The following is a 14,432-nucleotide window of genomic DNA, read 5'->3' on the forward strand; positions in this document are numbered from 1 at the left end:
ATTTGTGACCTCTAGAAGTTCTCTTGGTGTAGAGAGACAATGGGCATTTAAAATTATATATATATATATATATATATATATATATATATATATATATATATATATATATATATATATATATATCTTTATTTTAAAAATTATAAAATTTTAAATTATAATTCAATATTTTATCTTCAAAATAATGTAAATATAAAAGAATTATTTTATCATATAATTTAACCATTTTCTATGTTCTTTAAATTACTTTACTGAGAGAATGCATGAACAATAGAAATAAATATTAATTAAGTTGTGCATAAAAAGTTTTGGCCTCATTTCACTAGACCGAGGAATTCCCAGACGGTCAAAAGTAATTGGAATATGGGTAAAAAATTTCAAAAAAACTTGTAGAGGAAATGCTTGAATCGTTCTTTTGATTGTGGAAATGGCTTCGGCACCATCAAAAACTATACTGGACACCTAAAATTTTGAAATTTAACAACTATAACTTGGATTTAAAAAATTCCTTCCCAGATTTACTCTAAATACGACCAGAATTTCCATAAAAACCTTCCAGAACACTTAAAATTTTGAAATTTAACAACTATAACTTGGATTTACAAAAATCGTTGCCAGATTTTCTCTAAATATGACCAATATTTCCATAACTTTTCGAGCAACTCCTCCGCCTCATTAAACTACGCTAATAAGCACGCACTTTCTCTCACACATAAACTAGTAATTTAAATTTTTAGTAGGTAGGTGGTAAAAGTTCATTTTATCAGCAAATTTCTAGACATTACAACTATATACCATACTGAAAAGGTATGTCATACAGGGAACATGTTGGCTCTACTAATTGACTATATTTGTTTCAATGTTGTGATCGAACTGTTGGTTGGAAATTGGGACCACCATGGATTGAGTATTTGGAGCTCTCTTCATTAAGTCACTGGTTTACGTGTGAGAGAAAGTGCGTGTTGACAGAAAATATTTAGTAAAACTTATTTAATATTTATTTCCATCGTGGGCTGAGTAAAATAATAAAATAAAACAAGAAAATGGTTAAATTATATGATGAGGAATTTTACATATTTCTTGCAAGCTTGAAATCTCGACTCCCGTGGAGATATTTCATATATATATATATATATATATATAGTATTTTCAGGCATGAAAAGCTTCCCGATTTCAGTGAACCTTTCATGCTCAGGGTTGTTTTTCATGGAAGCGTAATCCATCTCTTGCAAGCCTGAAATCTCCACTAACCTGGAGAGATTTCAAGGCCGGGCCCCAGACCATCCCCTTACCCCTTTTCTGACCCTAGCATCCACCTTCATTTCTAGTAGCAGAATTCTAGATTTCATTTATAGTAGCGGAATTCCGGAAATATATTATATATGATTCAGTGGTTTTTAAAAAAATCAAAATATTCCCTACTAATTTGAAATTTTATAATTTATAAAATAAAAAGTGATATATATATATATATATATATATATATATATATATATATATTGATGATGATGATGATGATAGTGACATCCACTAAGATCAAATTGGTCTATCGGACCTATAATTTTTTTAGTTTTTAATTATTTTGCTCCTCGTCTTTCTTGGCGAAATTGGTGCTGTAGCTTCCTTTACATTCTCTACGGTCTTCTAACTTCCTTTATCTTGCATCTCCTTCATCTCTTCTGGTTCTTGGGACATTGGTATCTTAGCTTTGCAATCTATTGTGTTCATCCTTTTGAAGATAATCGGAGAAGAAGTTTGGTCTAGGAGATCTGTTTTGCTGTTAAATGAAAATTTATTTTGTGCGGTATTCGAATCCTCATAACTGTTGATTTGTTAGGCAGGGCTTTCTCCCTGCTTGTCTTGAGAGTTGTTTCTTTCTTGCCCGATTTCTTGTGATTCAGAGTTCTCTCTAGAGTATTCTTCTTTGATGACAGTGTAGTGTTCTTTTTGCGCTCCTTCCCACCATTTAGATATGTGGTGGTTTTTTCTAGCAGAAATTTTCTAGGAGGCTTTTAGGCAATTTTTGGCTAGCAGGATCGACATGTGAAGAGGACGCTTTCATAATCGAGTTTCTGGTTCCACATATAGTCTTTACTCCTTAGGTTTATTTCTGTTGGGAATCCGGCACTAAAGTCCATTTCCACACAGATGCGTGCATAGGTGGTTCTGGCATATTCCTCTGTTTCTGGGCACCTGCAGTAAAATTTCCCAATTGCATTTCCAATGGCTTTTAGCAAAGAGAGATTCCAGAGATGCAAGGGTAGGTTTGGCAATCTCACCCAAACTGGTGCTGAGGTTATGACTGGAGGGGTCGAATGATAGGTTCCATGGCTTCATGAATAGGCCTGATTTTTCCCAAAACCAAGGGTCGGAATCTAGAATACATTGTCTACTTTCAGGATTTTCAAAATCTACTATAAAGAAACTCGTAGCACATGGGTAGATATTAATTTCATAAAAAATGACAAGTTTCCATACCTCTGAAAATTATATCTCATTTAAATTTTTATCTAAAATCTTTTTGTAATTAATATATATTTAAAATTTAAATATTCAAAATTCAAAATTATATTTCACTTAAATTCTTATCTAAAACTTTTTTGTAATTAATATATATTTAAAATTAAATATTCAAAATTTAAAACTACATTTTAAAATCTTATCAATTTTTTTTTAATTAATATATATTTGAAACTTAAGTTATCAAAATTAAAAACTACATTCTTTTCTATTTTATTTTATTTTTTTAATAAATATATATTTAAAAAATAAATATTAAAAAATCAATTAGTTTTATAAAATTTATTTAGCTTCAATATTTTCTTTCCTTGTTATCTCAATTTTTTAAACTATTAAAAACCACACTAAAATTGAAAACTGAAACAATTTTGACCTCACAATTAGTTCTCATTTTACGTGCTATTAACAAATCTGTGTCATAAACAACAAACCACAAATTTCGTTTATCCACCCGACGCTACCCTGAACCGGATCAATTTTTTATAAAATTATTAGTTATATGATCGAACACTCGAATTTAAAATTCTTTAAATATTTGAAAATTCATCAATATCTATAAAATTTAAAATTGTACCATTATGCAAGTTATATCAATATTTAGGTTGTAAGGGCATTTTAACTTGATTAAAGATTCTTGGACGTTTTTGGATCCTAGAGATATGGGCCAAGTTGATGGAATCAGACAACATATCAAAGAACAAAGAGGAGAGCAATTATAATAGGTTATAGCATAATACAATATAAATAGGCAGAACATAAGACAAATATACATAAGGTAAATATAAAAAAACAATAATGGTAAAGAAAATCATAGGTTTTTCATTCCATTACAGGACTTTCTTTTGCTTGGATTTCCCAGGATGAGGAAAAATACAAATTTATAGATGATGGACAAGACTCTATAATTTTCCTCATGATTTTTGCATGAGCTACAATGTGATTTCTAGAAGGCGATGGTTGGTGTGGGCAGTCACTATCAAAAGGTCAACATAGGTAGTGATTGTCAACCTCAACATTGGCATCTTCGTTGGATTCACATGTAACATTCTCCCACTTGAAGCTAAATGAAGAGTCCTGAACCAAGTCACATCATTCCTACCATGCCTCTACATAACTCACTTTTATTTCTTGGTAGAATATTAGTGAGCATATTATCAGGGTTCTTATCTGTACTACATAACTCACTTTTATTTCTTGGTAGAATCTTAGTGAGCATATTAGCAGGGTTCTTATTTGTATGGATTTTTTCTAAGGATAATTGTCCTTCCTCCAACACATGTTGGATCAAATGGTACCTTTAGTCAACGTGTTTGGCTTTTGAGTAAAATGTTGGGCTTTTCGCCAAGTGAATGGCACTCTCACTATCACAATATATCACATACTTATCCTGATTTTTCCTATCTCTCCTAGGAATCACTACGTCCACAACATCTCTTTACAAGATTCTATTACATCTATGTACTCTACCTCTATTGTAGAGAGAGCTACTATTCTTTGTAGCCTCGACACCCAAGATACTACTGCACCAGAAAATGTATACAAATAACATGTAGTGGACTTTTTAGTGTCCATATCCCCAGCCGTATATGCATCTTTAAATCCTTCCAGAAGAATCTTATTATAACCAAAACATAAACAATTATGACTAGTACACCTGAGATACCTCAAAATCCATTTGACTGCTTGCAAATGTTGTTTTCCTGGATTAGCAAGGAACTTGTTCACTACTCCCATTGAATATGCAATGTTTGGTCATTTGCATACCATGGCATACATCAAGTTTCCAACTATTGAAGCATAACAAGTCTTGCTCATTTCTTCCTTCTGCTTGTCATCATTAGGACATAACTCAGTACTCATCTTGAAGTGGGATGCAAGGGTTGTAACAATTGGCTTGACATTCATATTAAACGTATCAAGAAACTTCTTGATATATTTTTCTTGTGACAACTACAACCTTTTGTTTCTTTTGTCACGCATAATCCTCATGCCCAATATCTGTTGTGATGGACCCAAATATTTCTTAAACCTATTGATCATATTCTTATCATAGCCAACAATCAACATGTGATCCACATATAACAGTGAAATTATATACTTTCCTTGATCATACCTCTTCATATAGACACAATCTTTAACTTCCAACCTATGAAAACCTTGCTCAACCCATAGAGGCTCTTTTTCAACCTACAAATTATACTTTCTTTCCCATTTTTATGAAGCCTTCTGGCTGCTCCATATAAACTTCTTCCTCCAATTCATCATGAAGGAAAACAAATTTTACATCTAACTATTCACATTCTAAATCTAAAACAACGACAAGACCAAGACTGACTCTAATGGATAATATTTTGACAATAGGTAGAACACAATGCAAAGATAAAAAAACAACGATGGAGGAAAAAATCCCTGGTGTTTCATTCCATTACAGGGCTTTCCTTAGTTGGATTAACTGGGCTGAGGGAAAATACAAATTTGAAGATGGTGGACAAAGATTTATATTTTTCTAGGTGTTTTCTGCATGAGCTACATCATGATTTCTAGAAGTCAAGAGCGGTGGTTGGCATGAGAAGTGATTGTCAAAAGGTCATTATAGGTGGTGATTGTGGGAGTCTTCATTGGCTTCACATCTAACATAGGTCAAGAAGTTGACCCCACCGGCTTGACCTCGCCATGTTGGTCGGATTCCAAAAAAATCTAGAAATCCGCAATCGACATGAGTTCGAGGTAATGGTCCAGATCCCCAACTGCTGCGTTGTACCCGACTAAAAGTAGTGAATCTAGCAATAGTTTGGAACTTGCGCATGACCTTGTGGCCCTCCCAACACAACAGTTAGAATTCCATCCTAATCTTTGCGTGCATTCCCACAGTTTCGATCATGCTACCAAAATAAACAAACCAATACGATAAAACAGAATGGTTTTGAGAGAATATTTTCGTTAAATCAAACTTAAACACAACACCAACACATGATAACATCCTATCCTATTATATAAAAGTGAGAGGAAAGCATAGAGATTCTTACTCAGTTGCATCTCATCGATAGCAGGAGACGATCCACGGCTAGGCGATATCTGGAGCGTCTGGATCCACGGCCAACATGCCTCTGATCTGCAACACAGAAGCAATCAGGGCACAAGGGTGAAATTACAAAAAATCCGACTACAAAGCGTTGCAAGTTGCAATTTCTAACAGAGATAGTGCTTTTTATAAGGCATACTTCCTATTTTCGTTGCGGTATTCATGGCACCACCATGCGACGTGTCGTTGTAGTGTTCCTTTCACCGTCTTGAAAGGTGTAGGTGGCAGTTACAAGGCGGTGCTCAGAAAATATACTTTCGCATTCAAAGAAGATATGCCATAAGTTTTCTTAACATTAAATGTTGCAAATTAATGCTAAGGCAAAGATAGCATTACTTCATGCAGGTGTCAAGTTGTTTTAATTACTTGTACTTCTCCCAACTTTTTCCTAACTTTTGAGTCTGTATGCCTCGGTTTGAGGCCAAATAAGAAGAAGATTTCGTTGATTGGTTAAAAGCACAAGAGACTTCAGGAAAATTTAGTTAAAATAAAAAATATTGTATTGGTTGATGTGTCATTTCAAAAAACTTTACTTTAAATTAAAATATCTTTATTGATTATCGTGTCAAAGTAATGCTATGGACTAAAACCGATTACTATAGTCCCTGCCAGCCCCAAAGGGGCATAGCTTAAATTGCTTTTACGCCCGGTGCATTATCGCTAACCGTCAGTGGTCTGGTTTTAATGTTAACATTAATTCGATTCGTATTATCTGCAGGGGTATGCTAAGGTTTGGTAAGGTTTCGTGTTCCCTGTTACAAGGTTGTGCATTGGCAGCTGGTGCATGCCATGGTTGCCATATGTTTACTTTGACACTGCCATCTGTTTACTTTGTAGCACCTCGGTGGCTATATCTACTATGCAGACTCAAAGCTATATGTAGATGCCGAGACAGAAAAGGAAGAACCTATCTCTATGCAGACTATGCGAGATCTACTATGCAGACTCAAAGCAGATGCCCAGACAGAGACAAAGATATTGGTTGATGAAGGTGTGAGCACCCAGTGCCGACCGAATGTAAGAAGAAGCCTTTGGTCCCAGAGGATCCTCCAAGTCGGTGCTGTCTATATCCTGGTCGCTGTCTTCTTCCCACTGTGCTGGTTGTGCTTCTGAAGCCGTCACTGGAAATTCAAGGCACATATATTGTTAAAATGTTATGAATTTCTCTATTTTTTTATCCTGGTATTGAATTTGAATTTTTTCATCACAAGATACTATTAACTTGAATTTGAATATACTATTAACTTGAATTTGAATTTTTGAGCTCGAGTTAATTACATACATGATCTAGCTGGACAGGTTCAATGGCCACTGTAGGTGCTCTGCGAAGAAAAAAAAGAAGCCAAACTGGTCGAACCTATTATGCGAGAACTGGGCAGTTGCTTTTTCTCGCACCTTCCAAGCTTTTGTTCTCCGGCATGGCGTCCCCAGGAATCTGATTCAATGCCACTGCAAACACATAGGTAAAGCCATGGTTTAGAATTCTGTACGTCTTTTTATTTTTTATTTTTTGGAATGCTAAGTTTGAGCACTGTAATCTGAGGAATTTGAGTGCTTACGAGTGTAGGAGTTTTAAGAGTACTAAAATTCATTTATAAAAACACATTTTAAAGTATGAAAATTCCTGATATCCCTAAAATTTTCACTCTGATCATTAGACTGCTCCTTAAAAAAGCGATTAATTTGCCATGGCAAAGGGCATTGATTGCAAAGGGCATTGATTAAAAGAAGCGGTAATACCAATTGAGTCAGCTTGACTGCTCCTAAAAAAGAGTGATTGATTTGCCCTGGCAAAGGGTTATTGATTGGGAAAGGGCAATGATTAAAAGAAAGGAGTAATACCAGTTAATTCAGCTTAAAAATCAAAAGGGGCGAATGTTGTAAAGATTTCACATACTGAATTTTCTGTGAGTGCTTTGATAATGTCAGTGGGACGCCAAAGGCGACTTCGACGCCCAGGAAAATGCTTGGACTCTTGATCGATTATGTCCTTCCCAATGTCGCGCAGATGATCATGCATTCTTATCCGGTTCTTGACATCCACCTGAATCAAGCATTTTTGTTCGAGAGTCTCAAACCCTAACTAGCCACTCCACCCGGACGCATCCCATATACGTATAGTTGTATTTTGCCTTCCCCCGCCAAATAGCAAGCAGCGTCCAGGAACATTGATTTCTCTTCTTCATCAAGTGCTTCAACTGTGATTTTCAGCCTTTCTTTGATATTCCAAGGCAGAATTCTAGAAATCTTGCCCAATATAGCTTCCCATACTTTTCTATCAGCTTTGCCATATAGATGACTCCCAAATGTTTCCAAAGGGAGCGGAAATCCGTCTAAGATCTCTACAAATTTTATGACCAAATCATCAAAACCAAGCTTAGGCCGGGCACTGAGAAACGCATGGCGGCAAAAGATCTCTATTGCCTGATCTTCGTTGAGTCCTATAGCTTCATATATCATAGAAATTTGCGCGAGCTCCAGTATTCTGTTATCTCGAGTCGTGACTAACACTCTGCAACTTGGCCCAAGAACTTTGGTAACCATTAAAGCATCTAATTGATCAAAATTATCGACATTGTCCAGAACAATAAGAATGTTCTTCGCTTTATTCAGACGCCTCCTCATGAATACTTTGCCTTCATCTATGCTCTGAATTTTACAGTCGAAACGCAGTAGATCCGTTGGTTAAACCATCATCTGCATGGGTCAGGCTGCAGAGGGCTCAGCATATGGAAAACTGCACTTCCATAAATAATCCTATGCCAGACTACACCTCCATAAATGGCCATATGGAAGGCCGGATATATTACACGTCCTAGCATGATTACACGTAGCTCAAGCTATATGGAATGATACCTATATTACATGTCATAAGATTATTACACGTAGCTCCATAGCATTACAGGTCCTAGCATGATTACACGTAGACCCATAGCATGTTACAGGTAGACCATCACAATTGCAGTTCACAAACATAAACACCGTTAATTCATAATCAGTGAGTACCATCGATATATGAAAGCAATTAAATTATTCCTGAATGCCTCCTACACCCAGATTTTAAATCTGTTAACAATTGGTCTGACTCCTGCGCAGTGCGTACAATGTTTCTTGGCAGCGACAATAAATTCCTGAATTCAGCCACTCATATTTGTAAAATTATGCCCATGCCTGTTATGAAAAGATGTCAATTAATAAACACGTATGTTATTAAATTTTTAATTTTTTTGCTGGATATAAATATAATATGTTGGATTTGAAATAGGGAAATAGAAAATAGACATGGGGACATCATGCCCCACAAGGAGCTGCGTGCAATCATGCTATGGATCTACCTGTAACATGCTATGGGTCTACGTGTAATCATGCTAGGACCTGTAATGCTATGGAGCTACGTGTAATAATCTTAGGACATGTAATATAGCTAGCATTCCATATAGCTAGAGCTACGTGTAATCATGCTAGGACGTGTAATATAGCCGGCCTTCCATATGGCCATTTATGGAGGTGCAGTCTGGCATAGGATTATTTATGGAAGTGCAGTTTGCCATATGCTGAGCCCTCTGCAGCCTGACCCATGCAGAGGATGGTTTAACCGGCGGATCTACTGCGTTTCGACTGTAAAATTCAGAGCATAGACGAAGGCAAAGTCTTCATGAGGAGGCGTCTGAATAAAGCGAAGAACATTCTTATTGTTCTGGACAATGTCGATAATTTTGATCAATTAGATGCTTTAATGGTTACCAAAGTTCTTGGGGCAAGTTGCAGAGTGTCAGTCACGACTCGAGATAAGAGAATACTGGAGCTCGCGCAAATTTCTATGATATATGAAGCTATAGGACTCAACAAAGATCAGGCAATAGAGCTCTTTTGCCGCCATGCGTTTCTCAGTGCCTGGCCTAAGCTTGGTTTTGATGATTTGGTCATAAAATTTGTAGAGATCTTAGACGGATTGCCGCTCTCTTTGGAAACATTTGGGAGTCATCTATATGGCAAAGCTGATAGAAAAGTATGGGAAGCTATATTGGGCAAGATTTCTAGAATTCTGCCTTGGAATATCAAAGAAAGACTGAAAATAACAGTTGAAGCACTTGATGAAGAAGAGAAATCAATGTTCTTGGACGCTGCTTGCTATTTGGCGGGGGAAGGCAAAGATACAGCTATACGTATATGGGATGCGTCCGGGTGGAGTGGCTGGTTAGGGTTTGAGACTCTCGAACAAAAATGCTTGATTCAGGTGGATGTCAAGAACCGGATAAGAATGCACGATCATCTGCGCGACATTGGGAAGGACATAATCGATCAAGAGTCCAAGCATTTTCCTGGGCGTCGAAGTCGCCTTTGGCGTCCCACTGACATTATCAAAGCACTCACAAAAAATTCTGTATGTGAAATCTTTACAACATTCGCCCCTTTTGATTTTTAAGCTGAATTAACTGGTATTACTCCTTTCTTTTAATCATTGCCCTTTCCCAATCAATAACCCTTTGCCAGGGCAAATCAATCACTCTTTTTTAGGAGCAGTCAAGCTGACTCAATTGGTATTACCGCTTCTTTTAATCAATGCCCTTTGCAATCAATGCCCTTTGCCATGGCAAATTAATCACTTTTTTAAGGAGCAGTCTAATGATCAGAGTGAAAATTTTAGGGATATCAGGAATTTTCATACTTTAAAATGTGTTTTTATAAATGAATTTTAGTACTCTTAAAACTCCTACACTCGTAAGCACTCAAATTCCTCAGATTACAGTGCTCAAACTTAGCATTCCAAAAAAAATAAAATAAAAAGACGTACAGAATTCTAAACCATGGCTTTACCTATGTGTTTGCAGTGGCATTGAATCAGATTCCTGGGGACGCCATGCCGGAGAACAAAAGCTTGGAAGGTGCGAGAAAAAGCAACTGCCCAGTTCTCACATAATAGGTTCGACCAATTTGGCTTCTTTTTTTTCTTCGCAGAGCACCTACAGTGGCCATTGAACCTGTCCAGCTAGATCATGTATGTAATTAACTCGAGCTCAAAAATTCAAATTCAAGTTAATAGTATATTCAAATTCAAGTTAATAGTATCTTGTGATGCAAAAATTCAAATTCAATACTAGGATAAAAAAATAGAGAAATTCATAACATTTTAACAATATATGTGGCTTGAATTTCCAGCGACGGCTTCAGAAGCACAACCAGCACAGTGGGAAGAAGACAGCGACCGCGATATAGACAGCACCGACTTGGAGGATCCTCTGGGACCAAAGGCTTCTTCTTGCGTTCGGCCGGCACTGGGTGCTCACACCTTCATCAACCAGTATCTTTGTCTCTGTCTGGGCATCTGCTTTGAGTCTGCATAGTAGATCTCGCATAGTCTGCATAGAGATAGGTTCTTCCTTTTCTGTCTCGGCATCTACATATAGCTTTGAGTCTGCATAGTAGATATAGCCACCGAGGTGCTACAAAGTAAAGAGATGGCAGTGTCAAAGTAAACAGATGGCAACCATGGCATGCACCAGCTGCCAATGCACAACCTTGTAACAGGGAACACGAAACCTTACCAAACCTTAGCATACCCCTGCAGATAATACGAATCGAATTAATGTTAACATTAAAACCAGACCGCTGACGGTTAGCGATAATGCACCGGGCGTAAAAGCAATTTAAGCTATGCTCGAGCCTCTTCCGCCTCGGGAAGAGGCCAAATAAGATGGCAAAGCCTCAGGTGGAAATGAAACTTAGGTTAGCTCGGCACATCCCCGCACACAGCATTTCCAAACCTTATGATAACCACCGAATAACACCGGGCAGCGACTAAGAACTAATGCTATATCCGTCGCGAACGATTACTATAGTCCCTGCCGAATGCCAGATGGCAGGGACTAAAAAATTAACTAACAAAAGCTCAAAAATCACACAATCCTGCCTGAATTTGTAGCTAATCTTCTCAATAATTTAAGTCCAAAATCCAACCTATATATACTAATTTATTATTACATTACAGAAATACACAAAAGCATAATGTCAAAAATCAATACTTGTCAAGAGTAGCTGTATGATGCGGTGCTCTTCTCCCAAAGGTTGAAGTGATAACCGCTGCAATCACCTCCTTTTAATGTGATTTAAACTCTCCGTATTTGGTATATATAATTTTTTGTTCTCTTTCGGTTGAATAATGCTGACCTAAGAGGTGTCGCTGTCAATGGGGTTCGTTCATGTTCACTTTTTCTGCTTGCTTTTACTGTGATATTTGATTGGAAATGGATCATTATTTTTCTTTCGTGTCCCATACCATACCATTTAAGGCAGCGTCTAAGGGTGTATATAAAATGATAAGATTTATATTATTTTTATATTTCTAAGTGTATTTTTATTAAAATCAGATAATATAAATCTCAATATAGAAAGATTATTTTTTTTATTAAAATTTTAAATAGATAAATAAAAGTAATTTCTAACTAAAAAATTATAACATTTAAAATTCCAAATTCATAATTTTAATTTAAACAAAACTGATTTAAAAAAAAATAAAAAAAATACAAAACCTAAAACGTTTATATATTTGACAAAAAGGGCTGGTCATGGCCATCAAGATATTAATAAGTACGATTAGATAGATTCTGGTGACGGTTCCCATCCGATAGTAGTCCTAACAGCATAGAAAATATGCCAGTGGCAATGGTGATAAGTTTACAAAGAATCTTGTTTTGAGGGGAGTTGTCTATTGAAATTATAAATTGGTAAAAATATTTCTAAAAATTAGAATTTAGAGTGTTTGAATCGTTTTATTGGGGAAAATAGATTTAGTACCATTAAGAAATGGCGATGGCAACCAACCAGGGATGTGTGCCTTTTCACCGACCAACCATCGTTTTCCTGAATGTGCCTGTATCTGCTCCAAACACTGCTTGTTGAGATGGTATCTTAGCATGCCTAGCCACATTACTATTTGACACGTTCATGCTTTTCTCCACCTGCCCTTTGTTTAGCTCTCATGCTTCCATGACGCATTTTGTTTCGCCTCCTATCCCTGCGACGTGTCATGCCCATGGTAAATCTTTCCTCCTTATATTATCACTCCATACATCTGGGAGAGGTTTGGTTAAGTTTTCTTCTCTGCGCGCCCCTGTGCAGGGGAAGATCGCCTACATCCTCGATGATCTGTTTTTGGTTTCTTTGTCATATCTCGTATGATCTTGGATTCTCACTCCTGGGATGTAGCTATCTGATTTTTTTCTGAGTTTTTTCCTTGCCTCCGACCTGAAAATTTCCTTATCTTCTGTTTTTTCTCATATCTTTCTCCTAGCATATCAAATTCCTTCGGGTTGTTCGGTCTTCTCTATAAAATCTCACACATCGATTTTTGAGGTCTGATGCTGGTCGGCCTGTGTTTTCTGCGGCGCTCTTGCCCTCAAAGGACACTCTGTGCTAGAGGTCAATGCACGATAAGATCTCTTTGTCTACTTTCTGCTATCACATAGATTTTCCAGCTGCTAATATGTTCAATAGTTTTTAGAATGTTTTTGATATGATAATATGGTTTTCATCGTCTTATATCCTACAACAATGATATATATATGGCATGGTTTTGTTTTTAACTTCTTTCAGTAAGCTTTGTATCCGTGCATATCTGGTTATCCTATTCCTCCATATCGGGCTCTCATGTTTTGGACTATTTCTCTCAGTTGGTTATGGGCTCCCATTAGTTACTTTAAGAAATTCTTTGTTATAACCAAACCCTGTACAGATTTCCGAATTAAGATTGGTCCATGGTGGTGTATCTGTGAATTCTGCTGTTGTTGCATTATTTGTCTGGACATTTATCTTGAATTTCATCCTTCTTCTAGCCATGGTGTAACTGGTTTTTCCGGTACCGTTTTTTTGGTTTGAATTCCTTTCGGGCTTGAAGGTTGGCCATGACGTATGTTGTGGATATTTTTTCCTCTTCTCATTCTATGAGTGCCGCCATCTATGAGGTCTTCCATGTTGGTCACTCTACACATTGATCCATCCTTCCTTCTCGTTGTCGGAAAGGGAAGGTTCCTGTGATTTGGTATCCAAATTTTAATGGATTTGTAGGCCGTCATTCCTTCTACTTACTTGGATTTCCATCATTCGTACCTCTCGTACATTTGACCCTTTATTTTTCTTTGACCTTTACTCTTTCTGACTCTGTATGCTATCTACTTTTCATTAAATCCTCGAGGTCTTTTGTCCTTTTCTCTATCTTTTTGGGATTACTGTTTTAGTCTCTTGGGGGGCTATGTCCATCTATATTTTATGGAAACTTTTTCTGACGCATCTGCCGCGTCGGCCATGGTGTGGGTCACCATGGTAGTGGAGATGTCCTATGACAGATCAGAACGCAATCCTGATTGGAAATCCACTCTGGCTGACGAGATCATTCCCAACTTTCTTCCCGAACAGGTTCCTTTGGACGGCGGTCAGGGTTATCCTATGCGTTGTAAGAACTCGGGTCCTGTTAAATCATCTTCTCCTCCTGCTATTATCAACCTGGATGGTCCTTTTTATGTGATAGAATTGCTAGCTTACAAAAGAGGGCCCTGGTTGGACGTTGGCATTTTCCAACTATGGAAGATGCTCAAGTTCGAACCTAGATTGCTTCAAAATGGACTCCCATACTGGGATATATCCCGACCATAGTTCACCTCATGAAAAATTTGTATAGTTTTCATTTTCTTCGGGTACTTGATTTGGAGAATATCCTGGCTAGACCATGGGTTTGGGACAAGAGTTTTCTAGCTTTACACAGATGGTATATTGGTTTCAATCCCCTTCAATGCACCCCCCAAAACAACTATCTCTGGCTTAAGCTGTCGGGCCTGCC

At 37.0% G+C, this 14,432-nt stretch overlaps 1 protein-coding gene across 1 annotated transcript; it reads left to right on the top strand.

Moving 5' to 3' along the window:
* Positions 1-9,254: 9,254 nt before the first annotated feature.
* LOC149176672 (disease resistance protein RUN1-like) lies at positions 9,255-10,944 on the top strand. Its single transcript, XM_089421528.1, has 3 exons — positions 9,255-9,987; positions 10,432-10,485; positions 10,760-10,944. Exons 1-3 carry the CDS (start codon positions 9,255-9,257, stop codon positions 10,942-10,944), a joined length of 972 nt encoding a protein of 323 aa, XP_089277654.1.
* The last annotated feature ends 3,488 nt before the right edge of the window (positions 10,945-14,432 follow it).

Source organism: Pinus tabuliformis, chromosome 4_1 (genome assembly GCF_031772625.1).
Source record: "Pinus tabuliformis cultivar Carrire ecotype Pingquan chromosome 4_1, CPIR1, whole genome shotgun sequence".
Classification (NCBI taxonomy): Eukaryota; Viridiplantae; Streptophyta; class Pinopsida; order Pinales; family Pinaceae; genus Pinus; species Pinus tabuliformis.

Coding starts and splice junctions, on each gene's coding strand:
- LOC149176672 (XM_089421528.1), top strand. CDS start 9,255: ATGAGGAGGCGTCTGAATAAAGCGAAGAACATTCTTATTGTTCTGGAC. Junction 9,988..10,431: donor ACTCACAAAAAATTCTGTAT/GTGAAATCTTTA, acceptor ATGTGTTTGCAG/TGGCATTGAATCAGATTCCT. Junction 10,486..10,759: donor GGAGAACAAAAGCTTGGAAG/GTGCGAGAAAAA, acceptor TTGAATTTCCAG/CGACGGCTTCAGAAGCACAA.